The sequence below is a fragment of the Cornus florida genome, unplaced genomic scaffold (genome assembly GCF_030987335.1).
Source record: "Cornus florida cultivar Cherokee Brave unplaced genomic scaffold, ASM3098733v1 CherokeeBrave_3.0.0_Hap2_Chr06, whole genome shotgun sequence".
Classification (NCBI taxonomy): Eukaryota; Viridiplantae; Streptophyta; class Magnoliopsida; order Cornales; family Cornaceae; genus Cornus; species Cornus florida.
Window position 1 is genome coordinate 48,542,968 of NW_026775576.1, and position 21,900 is coordinate 48,564,867.

Consider the following 21,900-nt stretch of genomic DNA (forward strand, 5'->3'; position numbering starts at 1 on the left):
ATTTTCATCAATTTCAAGCATGTTTTTAACATAAAATCATTAAACTATCAATTTACTCGCAAATTGGCATTCAAGAATGAATTTAAAGAATAATCAAATAGAGATACTCAATGAAAGACAAAGTTCAATGTATTAGAAATCCCTACCCCTTGAAGAGCAAAACCCAAAACTTGGCTCCACTTGAAACTCCGCCAATTTGAAGGTTAGGGCTACCAAAATGAAGAGGTAGATGAGGGGAACAACTTTTCCTCTTGAAGCCACCCCAAAAGCCCAAAACCATGCCTAGGTTGAAAATCCAAGATGCTTTAATGGCTTCCAAAATCACATCATCTTGTAGATCAAGACATGTTCTACAACTTCCCTAACTAGCCCCTTCTTTAAATCTAACCTCTTTTTTTATTTTTATTTTATTTTTTTTATTAAGGAATAAAATTAATAATCATTCCTAACTTGTATCCCTCCATTCCATTTCTTTTCCTTCTAAAATTTAATATATATTTCCCTCAATTATTTTTTTTTCTTTTTGTCCCATTTCTTTTCAACCAAACTGTGTCTCAATTCTTTTGCCCCTTCAATCAACACTTATTGAGTGAGTAATTCAATCAGCTCTACCATTGCATCCATCCTTGTATCAACACTTTTATTAAAGAAAACTGCTATAATATTATCATTTGATAGAAGGAGTAAGCCCAAATTGAAAGAAGTAATAAAATTAAAGTAATTATCAAATCATCATATTATCAATAAAAAAATGAAGCTAAAAATGAACCTTTACACTATTGGAATTATTAATTAACCCTTCAATATTCAAGAATTAATTATTTCCTCTTAGCAAGAATTCTTAAATTCTCTTCTTTGATACTTGCTTTTGGTCGATAACAATCATATTCTTCAATTGGAGATGAGAATAAGGGTTAGGGCTAGTGCAGGAGGTTCTTGATATTGCAGGTCTAGAAAAAAAAATTAGATGCATGTGGTCTTACAATTGGACATGAGAGTTATGATAAAGTAGGGCTACAACTTAGACAGGTTGGGAAGGTTGAAGGTCTAGCTTGAGCCCAGTCCGACATATGAAATGTTTAACCCAAGTTCAACCCTAACTATTTAACTTGAGCTTAGCCCATCTTTCTAGTTTTAAACTCGGGCTTAGATTTCGAGTTCGAAATTCGGGTTACTCATATGGCCAATTTGATTAAATTAGTCTTAAATAAAAAAAGACTTAAAAACTTATTGCAAATTTTTAATAAATTACCAACAAATGCTTATAAAAGTAATTATACTAAATGCTAATATAATAAATTAAGATTTACCAAAGGTAGCTGAAAAGAAAAAGGCTATCATAATTTGAAGAGCATATATAATACAATTAAAGTTAAAATATATATAAAAATAATATTAAATTTCGGACTCGGGTTGCTAACACCTCAACCCTATTTAAGTTCGGGTTAAGATTTTTCAACCTAGACCTGATCCTAATTATAAAAATGATTGCTTAAACTTGTGAAAAATTGGGCTAGGCTCGAGTTAGGTTTGAGTTGCCCGACCCAAGTTGCACCCCTGTGATAAAAGGAAGTTGAAACATTTGTCGTTGAAGTAACAGTACCATCTTCTTAATTGGGCCGGGCTAAGCCTATGGACAAATCTTGTGGGCTTGAATTGGCCTTTAATCCTACTCAACCCAGTCCACGTTGCAGCCCTATAACCGTTTCTCTTTCCTCCCGGGGCACGATCTGCAACTGTAGACTCTGTACTCTACCTCTCTCTCTGTCTCTCTCTCATGGCTACTGTAAACAAATCAAAGCCTAGCGACGGCAACAGCAAGAAGAGGAAGCAACGATATCTTCCACACAACGTCCACTCTCTCTCTCTCTCTCTATATATATATATATATGTATGTTTCTATCTATATATGTGCTTGATTTTATTTGCTAATGCTTTACTTCGTTCTTTGCTATTTTTCAGAAACCAGTGAAGAAGAAGGGTTTGTACCCATTACACCCAGGAATTCAGGGCTTCTTCATAACTTGTGATGGTGGAAGGGAACACCAAGCCTCTCAGGAAGCCATTAACGTTATTGATTCTGTATGTCTTATTCTTCTTCTCTTTCACAAAAATTCCCCCCTTATTTGTATATGAGCTTTAAATGTATGATCTTTCTTGCCAATTCGAAAATTTTATTGGCACACATGGTTCGAAGTATCAAGGTTAAATCGTTATATATTTATTGGTTCTACATCTTGTTTGTACTAATTTCGTTCAAATCATACAATCACATATAAATTTAAAATCTTGAATTACATCAACAACGGTCTTATAGGAACAAGAAAATTTTGAATCATGAAATAATCTGAAAATTGGAATGTTGTAGCAACAATTTCTTTTTAAACTGAAAAAAATTTCAAATAGTGTAAGGAACTAGACAACCCAGTTGAAAAATATCCCTATCCTTAGACTAGGTTATTAATTTATTAGTTTACCCGAAAAATTTATTATCCAAGAAATTTGCTTTGGAGAGTATCATTTAGCAAATTTACTGGAAGATTTTTTTTTTTATAACAGAACTACCAATTTACAAATTTTGCATAACAAAATTTTTATGTATCACAATTATTAAGTAAGTTCAATAATTAATTAATTATCAATAAGTTTCACAAGTTTTCTTGATTCAAATATTAATTTATCAATTTAACTCAGTTATAAGATCTACAATAAGCACGACAGCTTGGTTAGTAAAGCCTTTGAGGGTACCTCCCTTAAGTCTCTGGTTCAAGTTTCACCGAATGTGAGGCCTGGGTTTGACTAATGCATGTGGTTTACAGGCGATTTGGCTAGCAGGTGGGTTGATTATTTGTTACAATATATATTATGAATATGTATTGCAAGTTGAAAAAATAGATGATCATGAGTGAATGCCCGCACAGGGGCGGAGGGAGAGAGGGGGGGCCCAAAATTTTTTTATTCCCTCTAAAATTGTTATTTTATATAATAAACCCCACTTGGCCCCCCCTAAAATTTTGAAAAATTGTTTATATACTCCTTTAAAATTGTTATTTTGTAAATAAACCCATAAAAATATTCAATTGGCCTCTCATTTTTTTTCTTTCTAAAGAGTTATTTTCTGGCCTCAATTATAGTGACTTTGGAAATAATTACAACTTATATACTTTTGAATTAAACCTTTTTAGGTTTACTTGTGAAGTCCAAATCATCTAAAACAAAAGTGTTATTCCATTATTGTGATAGTTCCTATAACATATCATTACCGCATTTACATTTGCATAAATGTACACATGTATAATATTATTTTTATACGATTTTTAATAATATAGATACATGAACCTTTATTGACAGACATATTTTTTAGATGGTGTTAACAAGGAAAATATCTAAAATTATATACTTATCTCCACGGAGAAGTCTTTGGAGAATCAGAATAAGGAAAAGTAAAGTTTTGTCATACTAAGATAGCAAAAATGCCAATAATAACAATGATATTTTATATTCATATATGCTAATATTTTTAGTTTTAAATGACAAATTCTATAGCTATTCTTTAGTATTTCTCTATATTGTTCATAATTATCATATTTTACTAAAGCTTGGGAGATTTTTTTTTTTTAATTTTTTTTTTTATATTTAAAATGGTACACATTCTTTTATTAATGTTTCGTCAAGTTAATAATGAAATATCTTTCCCAAAGTGGAATTTTTATTTATTTTTTGATAAGTATCTTTCCCAAAGTGGAATAAAAGAACTCAATTTTTTTTATTTTTTATTTTATTTAAAATTTAAACAATTGCACCAGGAATTAAAAAAAAAAATTAAAATTTTTTTTGCCACTTCTCATTTTACATGTACCTTATTGTTTCCTTTTCTCTATATCTTATTCTTTCTCATATCAATTTTCCATCTAAATTTATTTAGGATTCGTTTTTCTCATATATTTTTTTTTAATTATATTTTCCACAATATATATACTAAGACTAAAATTTTAAAAACTATATTTATACTACAATTTATTTCCAAAAATTGCATAGTTGTATTTTGGCCCCCCCAACTCAAAAATCCTGGATCTGTCCCTGTTCCCGCACAATCACAAGTGTAAAATGAAAACCACACCCCCCACCAATTATAATGGAAAAACAAAAACATTAATGGTATACTATGCATAACTAATTAATTATTTAGGTAATGCATGGATCAAATGCTCCCTACAGTAGCACACAACCAGACTTGAATGTTTTGCTAGAAGGATGGTGCAGCCCCACTAGTACGACTCAACGTGAAGTTGTCATTGGAAATGCCCATATTCATCTTTAACCTCCAAGCTCTCCTCTTTTTCAACAATTTTAAAGAGGTGTTTGAGAATATGTGGCTTCGTGCGGATAACTTCCAGGGTCTTGTGCATTCGTGGTGGGAGGAGAACCTGGTGGTGTGTATATCGAGTTTTATTCTTGCAGGAAAGCTTCGTATTCTGATAAGTAATCTCAAAAGGTGGAAAAAGGAGGTTTTTGGGAGTTTGGGGTGGAGAAAGAATAGGGCTTTGGCTGATATTACTGAGATTGATAGACTTGAAGGGGAGGGTGTTCTTTCTGAATCCCAACACAGTAGGAGAGCAGCTTGTCAGGCAGAATGTGTGGAGATTGTAGTTTTGGAGGAAATTTCGTGGCGTCAGAAATCTCGGGCCTTATGGCTCAAAGAGGGAGACCGGAATACCAAGTTTTTCATAGAACCGCTAATGCTCATAGGAGGAATAATCACATTGGGCGGATGTGTGTGGATGGTGCGGTTTTGACTACGGAGGAGGAGGTGCGTAGCGGTATTGTCTCTTTCTACCAGAAGCTTTATTCTGAGCCTCTTCGATGAAGGCCACGTCTTGATGATCTTCGCTTTGATTCTATTTCTGCATTGGATAGATGGGTTGGAAAATCCTTTTTCGGAGGAAGAGGTGCTGAAGGCTCTTAAGAGCTGTAATGGTGATAAGGCTCCAGGCCCGAACGGCTTTATTATGAGATTTCTGTTGGAGAGCTGGGAGGTGGTCCGGTACGAGGTTATGGGCACTTTTCATGAGTTTCATTCCACGGGGCGGTTTGAGAAATCATTGAACGCATCTTTTATTGCCCTTATTCCTAAGAAGGGTGGTGCTTCTCACATTAAGGATTTTCGACCAATCAGTCTGATTGGGTGCATTTACAAGTTCATCGCAAAAGTCCTTGCATTTCGATTGAGGGAGGTTTTGGATGGAGTTATCTCTGAGTCTCAGAATGCTTTCATTGGGGGTAGACAGATCCTAGATTCCGCTCTTATTGCCAGTGAATGTGTGGATTCTAGATTGTGTAGTGGGGCTCCTGGTGTTCTTTGTAAGCTGGATATCGAGAAAGTCTATGATCATGTCTGCTGGAATTTCCTGTTCTACCTGGTGGAGAGGATGGGCTTTGGTGAGAGATGGAAGAAATGAATTGTTTCATGTGTTTCCACTGTCAGATTTTCGGTGTTGGTGAATGGGTCTCCCGCGGGGTTTTTCGGCAGTTCTCGTGGTCTGAGGCAGGGGGACCCTCTCTCCCTGTTCCTTTTTATTATTGTTATGGAGGCTCTTAGTAGGTTGATGAGAAGGGCGGTGGACTTGGGTTTTATCAGGGGCTTCAAGATCAGCGCCGACTCCGTTCAGCAGATAGAGATTTCTCACTTGCTCTTTGCGGATGACACTATTGTTTTTTGCGAGGCAGAGGTGTCCCAGTTGAGGTATCTAAGATGTGTCTTGGTTTGCTTTCAGGCTGTCTCTGGTTTGAAAGTCAACGTGGGCAAGAGTGTGCTTATACCTGTGGGGGAGTTTCAGGAGGTGGACACTCTGGCTGCTATTTTAGGGTGTGGGATACAACGTTTCCCTATCTCGTATTTAGGTTTGCCGCTGGTGGACTCGGCCAGGAGGGTGGGAAGTTGGGACCCGGTGATTAAGAGGGTCGAGAGAAGATTAGCTGGTTGGAAAAAGCAATCTCTCTCTAAGGGTGGTAAAGTTACGTTAGTGAAAAGCATCTTGTCAAGCCTCCCAACGTATTTTCTTTCGCTCTTTCGAGTTCCAACCTCAGTTGTTGGACGTCTTGAGATGCTCCAACGCAACTTCCTTTTTTGGGTTGGGGGGGGGAGAGGTCGTGGAGAGGAGTTTAAGTATCATCTTGTCAGATGGGAGCAGGTTTACAGGCCATTTCAGTTGGGCGGGCTTGGGATTAGGAGATTGGCCCCTTTTAACAATGCTCTCCTCGGTAAGTGGCTTTGGAGATTCGGCAGTGAAAGGCATAGATTATGGAGAAGGCTTATTTCTTGTCGCTTTGGGGAGGAGAGAGGGGGGTGGTCAGCTAGGCCAGTCAGGTCTGCTAGTGGAGTAGGGGTGTGGAGGGCCATTGGAAAAGGATGGGACGAGTTTTCCAAACATGTTAGATTCAAAGTTCGGGATGGAAGGTTTGTCCGGTTTTGGGAGGATCCCTGGTGTGCGGATAGGCCTTTGGCTCTTTTGTTTCCAAGGCTGTTCAGGATTGCTGTTGACGAACATGCTATGGTTGCTAACTGCTATCGCCTTGATAGCGGGAGGTTATCTTGGGATGTGCAATTCCGGCGATCTTTTCAGGATTGGGAGTTGGATGATGTCACTGGCTTGTTAGCTTTCTTGTACAGACAGGAGGTGGAGGGCATTGGTGTTGACGGTGCCTCTTAGGGTGGCCTTTTTTGTGTGGACTGCAGCTTGGAGTAAGATTTTGACTTTGGATAATTTGAGGAAGCGAAGACATATTATTGTTAATCGGTGTTGTCTTTGTAAGTTGAATGGGGAGTCAGTGGATTACCTACTGCTGCATTGTCCTGTGGCTCATGATTGTTGGAGTCTTATTTTTGATTTGTTTGGTATTCATTGGCTCATGCCTCGGACATCTCGGGAATTGCTGGATATTTGGAGGGGCCAATGGGTGGGGGCTCAGGCAAGAGTTTTCTGGAGGGTAACCCCTTTTTGTGTTTGGTGGAGCATTTGGAAAGAGTGGAATAGAAGATCTTTTGATGGGAAGGAGTACTCCATTAGGGTGTTGAAATTCTCTATTATTTGTACTTTTTTTTGTTGGGGTTGGGGGAGAGATTTTTCCTCGATTGAGGATATTGTGGACTTTTTGGGCTCCTTGAGATCATAGGGTCAGTTTTTTTTGTATAGCTTGGGACGCGTTCCCCTTTTGAATGCCTTCTAATACATTTTACTTATAAAAAAAAAAAAACTATAAATTTTTCTCATATCTGAATCAAGAGCTCTCTCTACCATATATATATATATATATATGCACACAAACACTCTCATACACTCCTATATGTGTATGTGGCTATTGAATTCTCATATTTGGTTCTCACTGCCAGATGAGGGTGGATTCTATCAAGTGTTATATGCCCACTATGTGTACTTATGTATATATATATCCTATACATGGGTAATATATTTACAAATATGAATATATGAAGACAAAAGATATATATAATGTAGCAAACATTAAACTATAATTATTCTTTTTTTTCCATAATTTAAACTATAATCTTCAATACACTAATTTTAATTTAAATCTAATGATAACTGTGTAGAGTTTGATTCATGCAGTAGTCTTAAGATAGATAAAATTTAATCGTAGATCAAGTGAAGTGTAAACAAATCTACTTGGATGATTGTGAAATGTTCTCTGATAGCTATTTTGGTTTCATCTTTTCTTCACTTCTTGTTCACCCACTCTCTATGTTTGCTACAACCCTTATGGGTGGGTGGTATGGTCATATAAAAATGAAGACCTATAGTTGCACCATTAACAAGAGGGAGACTAATTTGTATTGAGGGTGAGAGACAGAGAGGGAAACTGAAATTAACATGGGATGTTTTAACTAAAAATGATTTTAAAAAGCTAAATATTGTAGGAGAGATGGCTTGTAGTAAAAAGGAATGGAAAAAGAGAATTCACGTCCCCGACCTCATTCAATGTGATTAAGGCAAGGATGATGATGATATTTGATATGCTGCGGTCTAAGCTCCTAGATTGCTTGTTTGAACTTTGACTCGGAGTTTAAAAATGTTGGGAGGAAGACATCAGGCTTTCTATGATGCAGGAATGTGAATAACACTATCCTGGGGATTGTGACATCAAAATTGTTCCGTACCAGAAAAAAGAAAGACATCGAATAAGTGTAAAAATAAGTAAAGGTTTGTAGTATTAGGTAAGAATAGGAAAAGTTTAAGGGTGGTTCAGGGTGCTGTGAAAATTACCTCAAACGTGTTGTTCAGGGTGATGTGGAATAGCTATAAGGAATAGACTGGTGCTGTATCACATATCACAGAGAGCAATAGTGTTGTTTATATTTGATATGTTTTGGTCGAAGTTCCTAGAGTGCTTGTTTGACTTGGAGTTTAAAGATGTTGGGAGGAAGACATCAGGCTTTCTATGATGTAGGGGTGTGAATAACACTATCCTGGGAATTGTGGCATCAAATTGTTCTTTACCGGAAAAAAGAAAGACACCAAATTTGTTATAGGGAAAAGGTAGAGTTTTTTCAGTTTTGTAGCTAAATGTTTGTGGAGATATTGGATCTTAGGGCTTGTGAAAGTTGTAGCAACAACAATGACCATGCTCCTCGTGATTTTTGGTGGGCGGTTCCCTTTTGTAGCTGGTGGTGCATTTGGAAGGAGCGGAATAGAAGATCTTTCGACGGCGTGGAATCTTCCATTGGGAATTTGAAATTTGTTATCATTAATTCTCTTTTTAGTTGGGTTATAGGGAGAAATTGTAAATCTATATAGGAGACTGTTGATTTTTTGGGTTCCTTAGGTCCGTAGGACCAGTTATTTGGCTTCGGCCTTGTATGGTGTCTGGGATGCGTTCCCCTCTTGAACGCTTTCTAATATAATTTAATTTATCAAAAAAAAAAAAAAAACACACACACACAACAACAACAACAACAATGACAATAACCAAAGCCTTTTTCACAACTAAAATAATTGGTCTTTATGCTAGAGATATGTTTAGATTGCCGGACTGGTTATTGACTTTATTTATTTTTTGATAAGTGCTGGACTGGTGGTTATTGACTTGAAAATTAGAAACATAAGACTGTGACCCGTTAAAGTTATCCAAACCAACTAAATTTATATAGAAAGATCCAACAACATAACTTGACCCAAAATATGACCAATGGAGCCTACTAAATCCATGTACTGCAATTACCGAAAACACTATTGACTCCAGAAACTCGATATAACATAAATAAAATCAAACCAACAAGCAACAGTAAGAAATATAAAAAATGGATCGACCAAAACTAAAGCTATACTATGCGCATTCCCAATTGGGATCTGCCTTGAAAACAAACCTACTTCCAAGATAGCTTTCTTCATTGAGGTTGCTTTTCATGACCCTTGATGAACTGCATCATTCTCTCTTGGTTTGAAAAAAATTGAACTCGAGTTGAAGTGTTAATGCATAAAAATTCATGAGCTATGAAGCTGCATCCAAGGCTGATACCTCCTTTTCCACTTTCTTTAATGTGGTCAGGATGATAGTTGAATATCTATTTCTAATTTGCATTTGTCAGGAATGATGAAATTAATTGTTGAAGCAACTGGTGCATAGGACTTTCTTAAGGCGATCTGAAATATGGATTATGGTTGTATAATTTTCTTCATGTACTTTCTTTGATATACCTCAGATATATTTCAAAATCCACTATTTAGCCTCTTCTTTCACTTTATTATCTTCTTTTGATTCAACTGTAGCATCAAGGGCAATGCGTGGAGCTGCTTTTGGTTCTTTTTACTCACTAATTAAAGCCTTTCACACTTTGACATTTGTGTCAGCTATTTATTTAGACTGATTTTAATAATTTTCCTACAATTGTAACTCGAAGCATGTAAAATATTGATCTTCAACAACATTAATAGGCTTTTGTACCTCATATTCTTCCTCTCCGCTGTATTCCTTTGCTCCCTAACGGTCTTCTTTCTTGTTACACTGAAAAGTATATGTTTTTCTATGCCACAGTGGTCTGCATCAAGATCATATAACCAAGAATGTTCAATTGGATTTTTGTTTGGAATAAAATCACACGTAGGGGTCCCCATATGTATCCATTTAAACCGTCGATCCGACTTTGGTTCTGTGATTGATAATATGGTTCCGATTCCAAAAAACAGGAATAGTGCATTTGAAGCTGTTTTAGCATTTATAATTATTCATTATAGCTTCCAACTTTTGGGTTTTGTTTGTGTTATTTTCTATATCATGAGTTTGGCTATTCAATAAGAATATTTTGATTGATAACTGCAGCTATCACAGGAAAATGGATTCAACATGATAAATACAATCATTCAACTTACTTATGGGTTGGGATTGAACGATAACAAACCACCACCACCACCCCCCCCCCCCCCCCCCCCCCCTCTCCCCCCCTTTTATTTTTTTTGATAAGTATGAATAAAAATACACACTGTTGAATAGCTGCTCTGATTTGTTAGTTTTTTGTGCGGCAGTTTTATGAAGAGCTAGTACAAGGGAAGGATTCATGTTTGACACTCACAGAATTAGCCAGTAAACCCTTGAACAAAAAAACTACATTCACATATAGTAGTGATGATGATGATGATGAGGATGACGACGATGATTATGAAGATGATCAGAAAGACAAGGAAGAGGAAAAAGAAAAGTCAAATACTCAAAGAAACAGTGATGAAAATCATGAAAGTTTGTCAAACAAAAAATCAGATCCTCAAGAAGAATGTGAGAATCTAATAAAAGAAAATATGGAAGACAGTAAAGACAATGGTAAGAGTCATCATAATCAAGAAGTTGAAGCCAAGGAGCCACCAGAAAAGAAACAATGCCTAGAAACAGATGTATCAAAAGGTGGAAATGTTGTCCATAATAAAATGGAGAAGTCTATTGATAAGTTAATTGAAGCCGAACTCAGAGAGTTGGGAGACAGGAGCAAGGTGAGTCCCACTGAACTTATTCCATTAAAAATGTATTTTCTTCATATCTTTGGAGTTGATGGATGCCATGCAGAACTTGGTTTTGTCATATTTTTTGGGCTCATGGCTGATCTGTTTTCTTGAAACTGCACTTCTCCTTAGTTATTCTCTGGTTCTGCCATGTTCATTTGAGTGGTTTATGCTGGAAATGATTCTTCCATATAGAGATTGCTAGTAATTGCTGATCCAATGGAATGATAATTTCTTTTTCTGACGTTCATGTTCCTATACTTCTTTACAGCAACTGAAATATTTGGAAGTATGTCATTATCTTGTTTCAGAACTCTTATATATACCTAAATGATTATGTTTGAAAATTCGTAAAAAATACAAGCATCCAATTCCATATCTTTGTATGCATTTGACACTTCCGTATCTTTATATGTATTTGACATTTTTTTTTAATGAGAATATGTAGTTTCAGCCTCAGTCTGTCTTTGTCAAACACTTTTAGTTTAGTGAGCTTTTTTGCCTAGGGGTGATGGCTCTCTCCTCCAAACCTCCTAAGAATCATTTGGCCCAAGTGAGAAAGCAAGATTCTAAATCGCAGCCATAACAGTAACAGTTAATGGTTTAACGGATATAGGGTGTAATGGAAGTAATGTACCTGACGCGGACTAGAGTTGTGAATTTTTTCCCTCGCCCAAGCCCCCATATTTTTTTATTGATATGTATGTACTAATAAAATTGTCCCATATATTTGTGTTTTTTAAAGGATTTTGTTGAATATTTTAACATTGAATTTTTAAGTTTTCAACAACAAAAGCTAACTAAGTTCTAGATAACATTATAGTCTTAGTGTCTTACTCTACAATTTTTTTTTTTTGGGTGGGTGTAGGTGGAAACAATTGGTAGATCTGTTATTGGAAGATTCAGAACAAGATCCACCAACGATCTCTCAAGATCTAAGAACAATACTTAGGTCTTCACTAGTGAGGATTTACACCATACTGACTGATGAGGACCAATAATAAATGGATACATTCTATTTTAATTACCAAATCATAGATGGTAATCAAATCACCATTTCTGATTTGGTAAGTGGGTAGATACCCCACCATATTGAATTTGGTAATTAAAGATGACATGTCCATTTATTATTGGTTTACATCAACAGTGGGGATGGTGTAGATCCTCACTAGTGAGGACCTAAGTATTGTTCAAGATCTAATATCAAATAACAAATTTAATTAAGTTCTAACAATAGCATAAATAAATTGAAAATAAAAAGAACAGACAATTTTTATTTATTTATTTTTGACGAGTAAAAAGAACAGACAAAACTGAAAGTTACTATTTAAAAAATGAAATTTCTTGACTCTTGAGCCCTTTATTTTTTGAATTAAGCTTCAATCTTTTGTATTATAAGTTTTGGAGAGTAAATCTATGCGTATTGGTTTTGGAGAGTCCAAAAACTGACTTTGTGGAAATAAAGTGGAATAAATGAGAGGAATGGGTTTTATATATTTATGGCTTGCAATTGCAGTTGTGGCAATAAAGCTCTCTTTTACTGGCCCATAATGATATTGATGCCTACTGATACTATTATTCACAACGATTGTTATTTGGAAATTGGTGGCTATTGGTTATTTGGAGTGAGAAATGTGAGGTTTCTTGATGAAGTGCTCCCCATGATAGTGGAACTTTGGATTAGAGATCTCTTGTGGTTATTGGTTTTGTCATTGTTTGAGTTGCAGATTGAAATTGGCTGGGCGAGTTCTTGGTTCCTATGTGCTTGGCAATATGGTCACTCACTACCTGAGAGAGATTGTGAATTTGTTCCCTTTCTCATAGGTGTTGTATAGATTGATCAAGCTGATTTCTTTGGTAAGAATGTATCAGAGGGTTTTGCCTTCCCTATTCATTCCTAAAGACTGGATAAAAACAATTCTTGAATGAATGCCTTTATGCTGCGTTTGGTGTGTAGGAATAGAATGGAATGCAAGTGGGAATGGAATGAGAATGGGAATGGAATGGAATGGTCATTCTCATTCTATTGTTTGGTTGTAAATATGAAATGTGTAGGAATGGAATGATAATAACCATTCTAGTATTTGGTTACACCAATTTAAAATTTAGAATGGAATAAATTTAAAATTGAATTCTCCAAAATATCCCTCTTAGAAATAAATAAATTAAATTAACAAAATGACATTCTTCTAGATTTTTTTTAAAAAATAAATGGCGGTGGTGGAGATGGAAAGCTGTAGTGGTGTAGGTGGCGGCGTTGGAAGGCGGCGGCGGCAGCGGCGGAAGGCGGCAGTGGTGTTGGTGGAAAGCGGTGGCTGTAATGTGGTAGTGGTGGTGGAAGGCGGCAGTGGTGTTGGTGGAAAGCGGTGGCTGCAGTGTGATGGTAGTGGTGGAAGGAGATGGTGGTGTAGGTGACGGTGGTGGAAGCCAATTGAGGTGGCGGTGGTGGAAGCCAATGGAGGTGATTGTGGTGGTGGTGGAAGGCAGTGGCTGTGGTGCAAGGTGGTGGTGGTGGTGGTGGAAAGCAGTGGAGGTGGTGGTGGTGGAAGGTGGTGACAGTGGCGATAACGGAAGGCGGTGGTGGAAGGTGGTGGCGGTGGAAGGCGGTGACGGTGGTGGTGGAAGGCAGTGGTGGTGGTGGTGATGGAAGTTGGTAGCGGTGGAATGCGGTAGCGGTAGCGGTAGCGGTGGTGAAAGGCGAAAGGTGGTGGCGGCGGCGGCGGTGGTGGAAGGCGGTGACGGTGGTGGTGGTGGACCTGGTGGTACTGGTAGTGGTAGTGGTAGTGGTGGAAGGCGGTGATGGTGGCGGCGGTGGCGGTGGAAGGCGGTGGTGGTGGAAGGCGGTGGCAGTGATGAAAGAAGGTGGCGGCTGCGGCGGTGGTGGTGATGGAAGGTGGTAGCGGTGGAATGCGGTAGCGGTGGTGGAAGGAGGTGGTGGTGGTTGTGGTGAAAGGCGATGACGGTGGTGAAAGGTGATGGCGGTGGTGGCAGTGGCGGTGGAAAGCGGTGGTAGTGGTGGAGTCGGTGGTGGTGGTGAAAGGCGGAGGTGGTTGTGGTGGAAGGTAGTGGTGGTTTTTGGACTTGGAACATGAGGGTTTTTTGGGAAGTTGAATTTAAAAAAAATTTACTTCGAAATGGAATGACCATTCCATAGGTTTAGTTGTGGAATGGATTTTCATTCCAATGGGAATGACCATTCTCATTTTAAATTGCATACTAAACAAAGGAATGGTTGGAATGGGCATTCCATTCCTGCACACCAAACGCAGCATTACGGATGAATGGTTTAATAAATCTTTGGAGCGATCACATTGCTGCCAAACAGGTGTTTATTTCTGCCTTTTGTGACATAAAATGTTTTTTGGGGTTGGATTGTTGGGTTAAGGTTTGTAGAGAATTAGTGTAAGAACTTATTAGTGTCTTAGAGTTATCAAAGTTTGTCAGAAAAAGGAATATGATAAGATATAAGGCGAAATATATTAGTCTTCTAAATTCAATTACGTGAAATAAGGATGTACGTAGTATTACTTATGAAATTGTGTGTTCTGGATGAACGCTTCAGGGAAATGCAATTTGTGATAACACAAAACTCAATCATACGGCTGACTTCATCTCACTGAGATTTTAGATACAATCTTACTTCATTTTTGTTTTATTTTTATTTTTATAAGGTATATGCTTTCTGTTAATTCCTTTATTAAATGCCTTCTAGATGTAAAAGGGCATTGGTACTAGAGTGATAAATGATTTTAAGTGCATGGCCTATGACTTCACTATAACTCAGTTTATCTGTCTTGAATTCTGTTTTGATGAGAGGGAGAATATGCTAAGTGCTCTCTCTATCTCTTCACACACGCAGAGACACACATACACATACACATACACATACACATACACATACACCTACACATCCACATACATGCACACGCGTAGCAGCCCTTCTATAAATGTAATTAATTATTTTTCTTCTTCTGTCTTAGAAGTTACGTGACTTACCAATAATCGTTTATCAATCCATTTTTGCTGAATGATAAATTTTATGTACGATGCATTTGTAAATAAAGATAGTGGCACACGTATACTGATTTTTTAATTGACCTGGCTTGGTTTTGCAGTCAGATGAGACGTATTAACGTGTGTTTACTAGCTATTTTTTTTTTTTTTTTTGTTTTTAATAATACTTTTAATAGATCATTTACAATTTTAAATCTTAATGCTGATTTTTTTTTTTTACACAATTATTGGTTGAAAAACAAATTTCTAGTATTAATGGGGGTTTTAAGGTTCCTTTTTTCCATTAAGCTATATTAATAGCCTTTCCATTTCGAGTTTGTCATTTTCTGTAGAATGTACTGTTTAGTCAATCTCTGAGATCCCCCTTCCATTGGTGGCATTTTATCAGCCATTTAGTGCAAAACAGACAGGTGTAGAGTTGTGAATCTCTGCTTGCGCTGATAATCTGTTCTTGTCCAAAATATGCCTTGAATCTTATGCCTGTTTCTATAATATATTCTTGTCTTTTTTAAGCAGAGGCGTTTTAACAAGCTTGATTCGGGCTGCAATGGTGTTGTCTTTGTTCAAATGCGCAAGAGAGATGGCGACCCCAGCACCAAAGATATTGTACAACACATGATGACGTCACTTGCCTCAACTAAGAAGCATATGTCAAGGTTCATAACTTACTTTTAGTCTTAAATTATTACCTTCTTGGTAAATAGGTTTGTCTTTGTCTAGCATATGTGCACATCAGTTTTGTGATTTTTAGTCCGAGTTTGCTAAAGTGTGAATTGCTTTTTATTAGGTTCATGTTAAGAGTGCTACCAATTGAAGTGTCATGTTATGCTTCAGAAGAGGAAATTACTACAGCAATCAAACCCCTCATTGCACAAAACTTTCCTGTGGAAACTCAGACCCCGCAAAAGGTACTGTTCATCAAAATTTTCACTCCTTAGCTTAACCACACTGTGGCTTAGTTGCTTAAAGAAAAGAAATTCGTTATTCTTGCAGTGTTGCCAAATTGAACACTTCGCAGCTGAAGAGGTGTAACATATTGAATTTAATAGACTAAACTAAGGGCTTTCTAACTGCTGCTCATATATCTGTTCTCTAGTCATGGATGAAGTTTTCCCTTCACTAGTTTAGAAACTCCTAGCCTCAGAAGTAGTATTGATTGAGTTATGGTTTCAAATGTTGTGTTTGGGCATGGATACGGTGTTGAATGTGCCATTTCCCATGATCTTTTATATTATTATTTTTATTACGGAGTATTATTTTGATACGTACTATTTCCTGTAATCTAAACTCACGGACACAAACATCATGTGTGCATTTGTGGATTTAGTGGCCATGGATTATATCTAAGTGTTTATATGCATGCAGAAAATTTGTAGAGAGTAAACAATGATGGAAAAAACTGTATTATAGATCGGTTTGCAAGAAGTTTTCTAATTCTTATACATTGCATATCTTTTATGTGGATAATGTGGAATCTGTTTCAAGTGTCCCCAAAATAGTGTGGCATCAGTAGATATGTATGTCATATCAACAAGTGTCCAAATGACAAATCTCATTAGTAAGAAGTGCCCTGCTTTATCAAAGTTGTGGTTTCTTCCACCAAACATGGCAAGGTTAATCTTTGTAGAGGGCTATTTGACAACATTGGGAGGAACCAAAAGATATGGTAAATTCAAGACAAGATCTTGGAAGAACATGTCCACATTGAAGTGCTTTTTAGCTTTTTTCCCCTATCCAGTTACTGTTTAAACTTGTGCACAACAGACATTTTATACATGTTATTCTGAATTAAAATGCTATGGAGGATTTGTTAACTTTATAAATTTAATTATTATTATTATTATTATTTGTTTTGGGGGGGGGGGGGGGGTTGGGTGTTAAGTTTGTAACTTTACGATTACCTAGTATAATCAAAACATGGATGCAGCAATGCATTTCTTTTTTAATGCATAATTTCCCTCAAGTTTAGTTTAGTGTTTTTTTTTTTTTTAATTACTGGTAGCCTTAGTTAATATTTACTGGAGTGGAGCACAGTTTTGGTTGAGCTTATCTCACAGCAAACAACGCTAAGCTGAAAGTCTTGAGCAGCAACTAAAGAACCAACCGAATTCGACACTTCATATGATTCACCCACTATGACCCATCACAGCCCATTTTAACTTGTGCGAGTTAAATTAGAAAGTGAGCCCAATTTTAAAAAGGGCATGATAATGTATATATCTATAGGTCTGTTCTGTATTTGGTGGTTTATTTGAAGTCTCAACTTTTTGAAACTACTTTTTTATCAACTCATTACCAACTCTTTGACTGAAGAAAAAGAAACAACAGACTTAATGGTGGGTTAGGTCATTGGTGTTGAGTTGACCTAGTTTGAGGTTGCAATGTTGTTTCCCAATACAGGTTGTGTATCTGTTGCACAAGAGGATGTAATTTCTAACTTAATCTTCTTTTGCAGTTTGCAGTGTTATACGAAGCCCGCGCTAATACTGGTATTGATAGAATGAAAATCATCAATGCAGTTGCAAAATCTGTCCCTGGACCCCACAAAGTTGATTTAAATAATCCAGATAAGAACATAGTGGTTCAAATTGTCAAGGTAAGAAAGTGCTTTATTTGTATGAGTTGGCTTTGAATATATGCATACATTCAATGTTTATTACACATCCAGTTTTTATAGTTTGAGTTGCCTATTGTATTGAAGTATGTGCTAGCTCATGTATTTGTCAAAAAAAAAAAAAAAAAAAAAAAAACAAGAAAAGAAAAAGTAGGATGTAGCGCTCATGTGTTTACTAATCTAGATCTGCCTTATAAATTCTATGCTCTAGCAATGGAACAACAAATAAGGTTAACGAGTCTTGGACTCCTGCTACTACCGTGCTTATTAATTTAGTACTTAATAGTCTCTGCGAAAGCGTTCCTTTAATAGGAGAAGACAAGGGTCACAGTGTAAATATATTGTGTCAATATGCATGGAAAATCTGGCTCCGGGGGTGATAAATTGAGTTGGTGAGGCTGAAAGGTGTTTTTTGCCTTATAAGTGGTTATTTCTCTACTTTACCATTTTTGAAACTGTATATGGTTAATAAACTTTTACCCTTCTATTTGGCAGCCTCACACACTAAGGGTAGCTATTGTCACTTGTTTAGATGGAAGCTCTATGTTTTGTCTGTAATCCCATGCATCGTAATTCCATTGAGTTACCAACGAACCCACCAGATTGTGGAATGAGGTGTTATGACTCTTTTCTTACCAATGATGCTTAAAATAAGATTCAGGCTGCTGGTATCTGGAAAATTTTGCAAGTTTATGGTTGAGAACTTATATTATTTGGTTTATGAAAAAAAAAGTTGTTGATTGTACTGGGATATCAGTTTATTAGAAACAAAGTTAACTGAAAGTTGGATTCTTGGACATAGGTGGCCAAGAATATTGTCAGCAACGCAACTATTATTTTGATAGCAATGTTGTAAATTGAATATTGGACAAGTGTTAGGAGTACTAGAATTGGAATAGGGAGCTAAGGAGAGTGATTTCCAATATGACATTCTTTTAGAAGTTCTTATGCCCATAAAGGTGTGGTTAGACTTTCTAGAATATCATCAAGGAGGGCATGTGGTACCACTACTTGTTTTCCAATTTGGCAAAAATATTAAATATTACATGGTTCACTGTTGGGATTAAGGCATGTGGTACCACTACTTGTTTTCAATTTTCCTGTCATTCGATGGACTGTGGACCCTGGTCATCCTTGGACACCAGATTCTTGTCTCACCCATGGTGGAGAGCAAGTCTATCAGGCAGCGGGAGCAAAAATTACAGGGAACATTGGGGCAAAAAAGTTTGATTATTCATATTAGAAGTAGCTAAGCCTAAGCCGGGCTAGTGAGGAGTCGAGGATGTTATCTAGGTTGTAATTGCTCCACTATTAGTCGAGAGTACAAATTTTACTAGAGTTATACCTTCTGATACAATGGGATTGATCTTGTTAATTATTTTAAGGATGCCAGTGCCGCACATCTCTTTGAACTCCCTCAGTATGCCCATCACGTTTGCCCACCGGCTAGAGCTCCGCATGAGGTGGTGCACCGCCAGCTCCTGCAGTGTGCAAACTGCTCTGGTGCACAACATTGCCTACCCTACTGTCACCTTCCCCATCAAGAACAACCACACATCACAACTCAATCAGCTTGATGAAATCCAGAGACAAAATTTTCTATCTAGAAAGCTTCCACTGCCCTCTCTCTCTCTCTCTCTCCAAGATCCAGCTGATTGATTGCATTGCAAGTATTATTAAAGGTGGATGTGCTTGGAGAGAGATGGGAAGCTGAGAGAAATTAATGCAAAATGGACAAATTTGAGCAGTTTTAAGGCAAGAAAGACAAGAAAAGGGCTGGGCTGGAGACTAGGAGAATGGCAAGGGTCACCTAATGGACTCTAAGAACCCCAATAAAGCCACACGTCTGCAAAGAACAGGTGAAGTTGAGGAGGTTTCTAGAGGGCCCTGCAGCCCTGCTCGTGATTCAGAGAGTTAACCACTTTCAGTTCTTTTTAGTGAGCATGTTCCAAAGAGATTTTTCTAGTTTGGTCCCTACTTCTATTCCTTCCTTTAGCTGCAATGGTGACGCATAAGGATTTCAAAAATTATGTTTTCTAGTGAAGACAATCCAAAGGTGCTTACCATTCAGCTGTAGTTAGTCCTTTGGTAACTGTTGCACCTTTTAATATTAGATTATGCCTTTTGTGTCTTCTTTGCACTATGTGTGCTAATAGCTTAATTTCCGCCATCTTCCCTTCAAGAATTGATTGTTCGTAGGTAATTAGGCAAGTCACAGAAAACTGACAAGTTTGGGTAATCATTAAATTTTCAATTGGAATAAAGACTGTCTTCTTTCTTTCCATTTGGCACTACATTAGGTTACGTAATTATAGAAGGCTTTCAAGGCTACTGGAAAATGATTGTGGGCTTTATGATAATCAGCTCGAGACATCTTTTTGAGGCTTGAATAAGTTGACAGTCCATAATGTGCAGGTTGCACACCCAACACCTTAAGTGTTGCCTTTCGTCAAACTAAATGGAACTCCAAAGCTCAACTCAAGACAACACAACTTCATCTTAACTGAGTAGGGAGTCCAGTTAAGGAAATAATAATTTTGTTTTCTTTTTTATCATCCTAGTTTATTGCAATGTAACTTTGAAGGCATTTAGTTTTACTTGATGTTTGGGATTTCTAGTTGTTACATAGACTTGAGTACCCGTTCTAGATATGTGTTTGTCTGGTGTCAAGTTCTTTTACCCTCCAAGTCTCGTGACATGAGAACACTGCTAAACTGTTTAAGCATTAATTTTTTATTTTTTAATTTATTTATTTTCTCATACCGCTGCTCGTTAACATGACTCATATATTTATTGACATCCATTAGAGCATATAAAAGGTTAACCTAGGATTGGAATTTAGATTATCTTATCTTCCCTGGTTTTACCAGTGAAGCCTGAAATTGTGATTTTGATGCTCTAAAATTCCTAAATTTTCACATATACAATTTTTATGTATATACGCTGTCTAATGACGTTCATAGATTGACTTGTTTGTATAAAGATTGAACGAAAGTGCAATACCATCAGCGCCACTCCCTTCTTCCCCGACACTCAAAACTGCAACAACCATTTGCTCGATAAATAGGCTATTTTGATTTTCAGGAAAAAAGTATATATATATATATATATATATATATATATATATATATATATTTCAAAATCATCACTGAGATTAATGTGTTATTTTTAGAATTAAAAATTATTTTGCTTATGTTTTCTGCATTTAGGCAAGGCATTATCACTGCTGTAGTTGTCACCTCTAAGTTTAGAATGTTCAATGGCCTGCATGTTTGCTGATGAACTGTGCTTGTGGCTGTAAAATTTCTATTTGGTGTTGAATCGTTGCACGAGTGCAAAAGCACATGCTGCACTTGCACCTCCAATTCAAGTAGAGATTGGAGTGAATTGTATTGATCCAATTGTATTTCTTGTTTCTGATTCTTATGAGTCCTGATCATATAGTATGTGATATTTTTCCTTTACAGACTGTTTGCTTGATTGGGGTTGTGGAGAAATACAAAGAATTGGCCAAGTACAATCTGAGGCAGCTCACATCACCCAAACCATAGCCAAGCACCACATTTCTATGTCGGGTTCGGATATCTGAAGATCCATCTGCCGTGTAATTTTTATGTTATATACTACTAGTTTATAAATTCCATTAGAAAGCATGATCTTGGATTTAAGAAATGAAGTTTTGCGAGATTATATTTCACTGGAACTCTGAAAGTAATTTTAGTTATTGCTAATTTTGGTTCCTGTTACCTCTCTTCAAAGTTAAAACTGTTGAGACTAATTACCAAAATACTATGGTTTTTAAAAATGAAATATCATCATCACATAGTGGATTATTATTGTGGGTTCTTGTCTTGCATTGGATCCGGATGAGGAGGCTTTTGGACGTACAAGGCCGGGTATGTAGAATTTTCTAACAACTTAAGCTTTTGGGTCGAATGGGAAGTGTCTGACTCATTACAAGTGGTATTAGAGTAGGCCCAGTTCGGTGTCATGCCAAGTGCAGGGTTTGATCCGTGTCCGGGTTGCTACAAGGTCCTCCCCCTGTTGGGGTAGGGATGGACAAGTAGGTAGGGCGGTTCGCAACCAACTTACCCTTTTGGGTCAAATGGTAATCCATTGCAATTGTTGATCTCCTTGATCTCTCCTTTGAACTAGATTCTGAGTTGCTGTCCCAATAAATTACTAACACTATGATAAAAAATGCTGAAATACCTGTACTCAATCCTAAACAAAAATTACTTCAAAATTAGGAAGTGTCAAAAAGACAAA

General features: G+C 36.9%; 1 protein-coding gene across 1 annotated transcript; it reads left to right on the plus strand.

Annotated features, from left to right (window-relative positions):
* Positions 1–1,711: 1,711 nt before the first annotated feature.
* Positions 1,712–21,470, plus strand: LOC132311455 (uncharacterized). Its single transcript, XM_059809361.1, has 7 exons — positions 1,712–1,852; positions 1,963–2,082; positions 10,536–10,994; positions 15,534–15,673; positions 15,805–15,925; positions 17,473–17,613; positions 21,099–21,470. Exons 1-7 carry the CDS (start codon positions 1,778–1,780, stop codon positions 21,180–21,182), a joined length of 1,140 nt encoding a protein of 379 aa, XP_059665344.1. The 5' UTR covers positions 1,712–1,777; the 3' UTR covers positions 21,183–21,470.
* The last annotated feature ends 430 nt before the right edge of the window (positions 21,471–21,900 follow it).

Coding starts and splice junctions, on each gene's coding strand:
- LOC132311455 (XM_059809361.1), top strand. CDS start 1,778: ATGGCTACTGTAAACAAATCAAAGCCTAGCGACGGCAACAGCAAGAAG. Junction 2,083..10,535: donor CCATTAACGTTATTGATTCT/GTATGTCTTATT, acceptor TTTGTGCGGCAG/TTTTATGAAGAGCTAGTACA. Junction 15,926..17,472: donor AAACTCAGACCCCGCAAAAG/GTACTGTTCATC, acceptor CTTCTTTTGCAG/TTTGCAGTGTTATACGAAGC.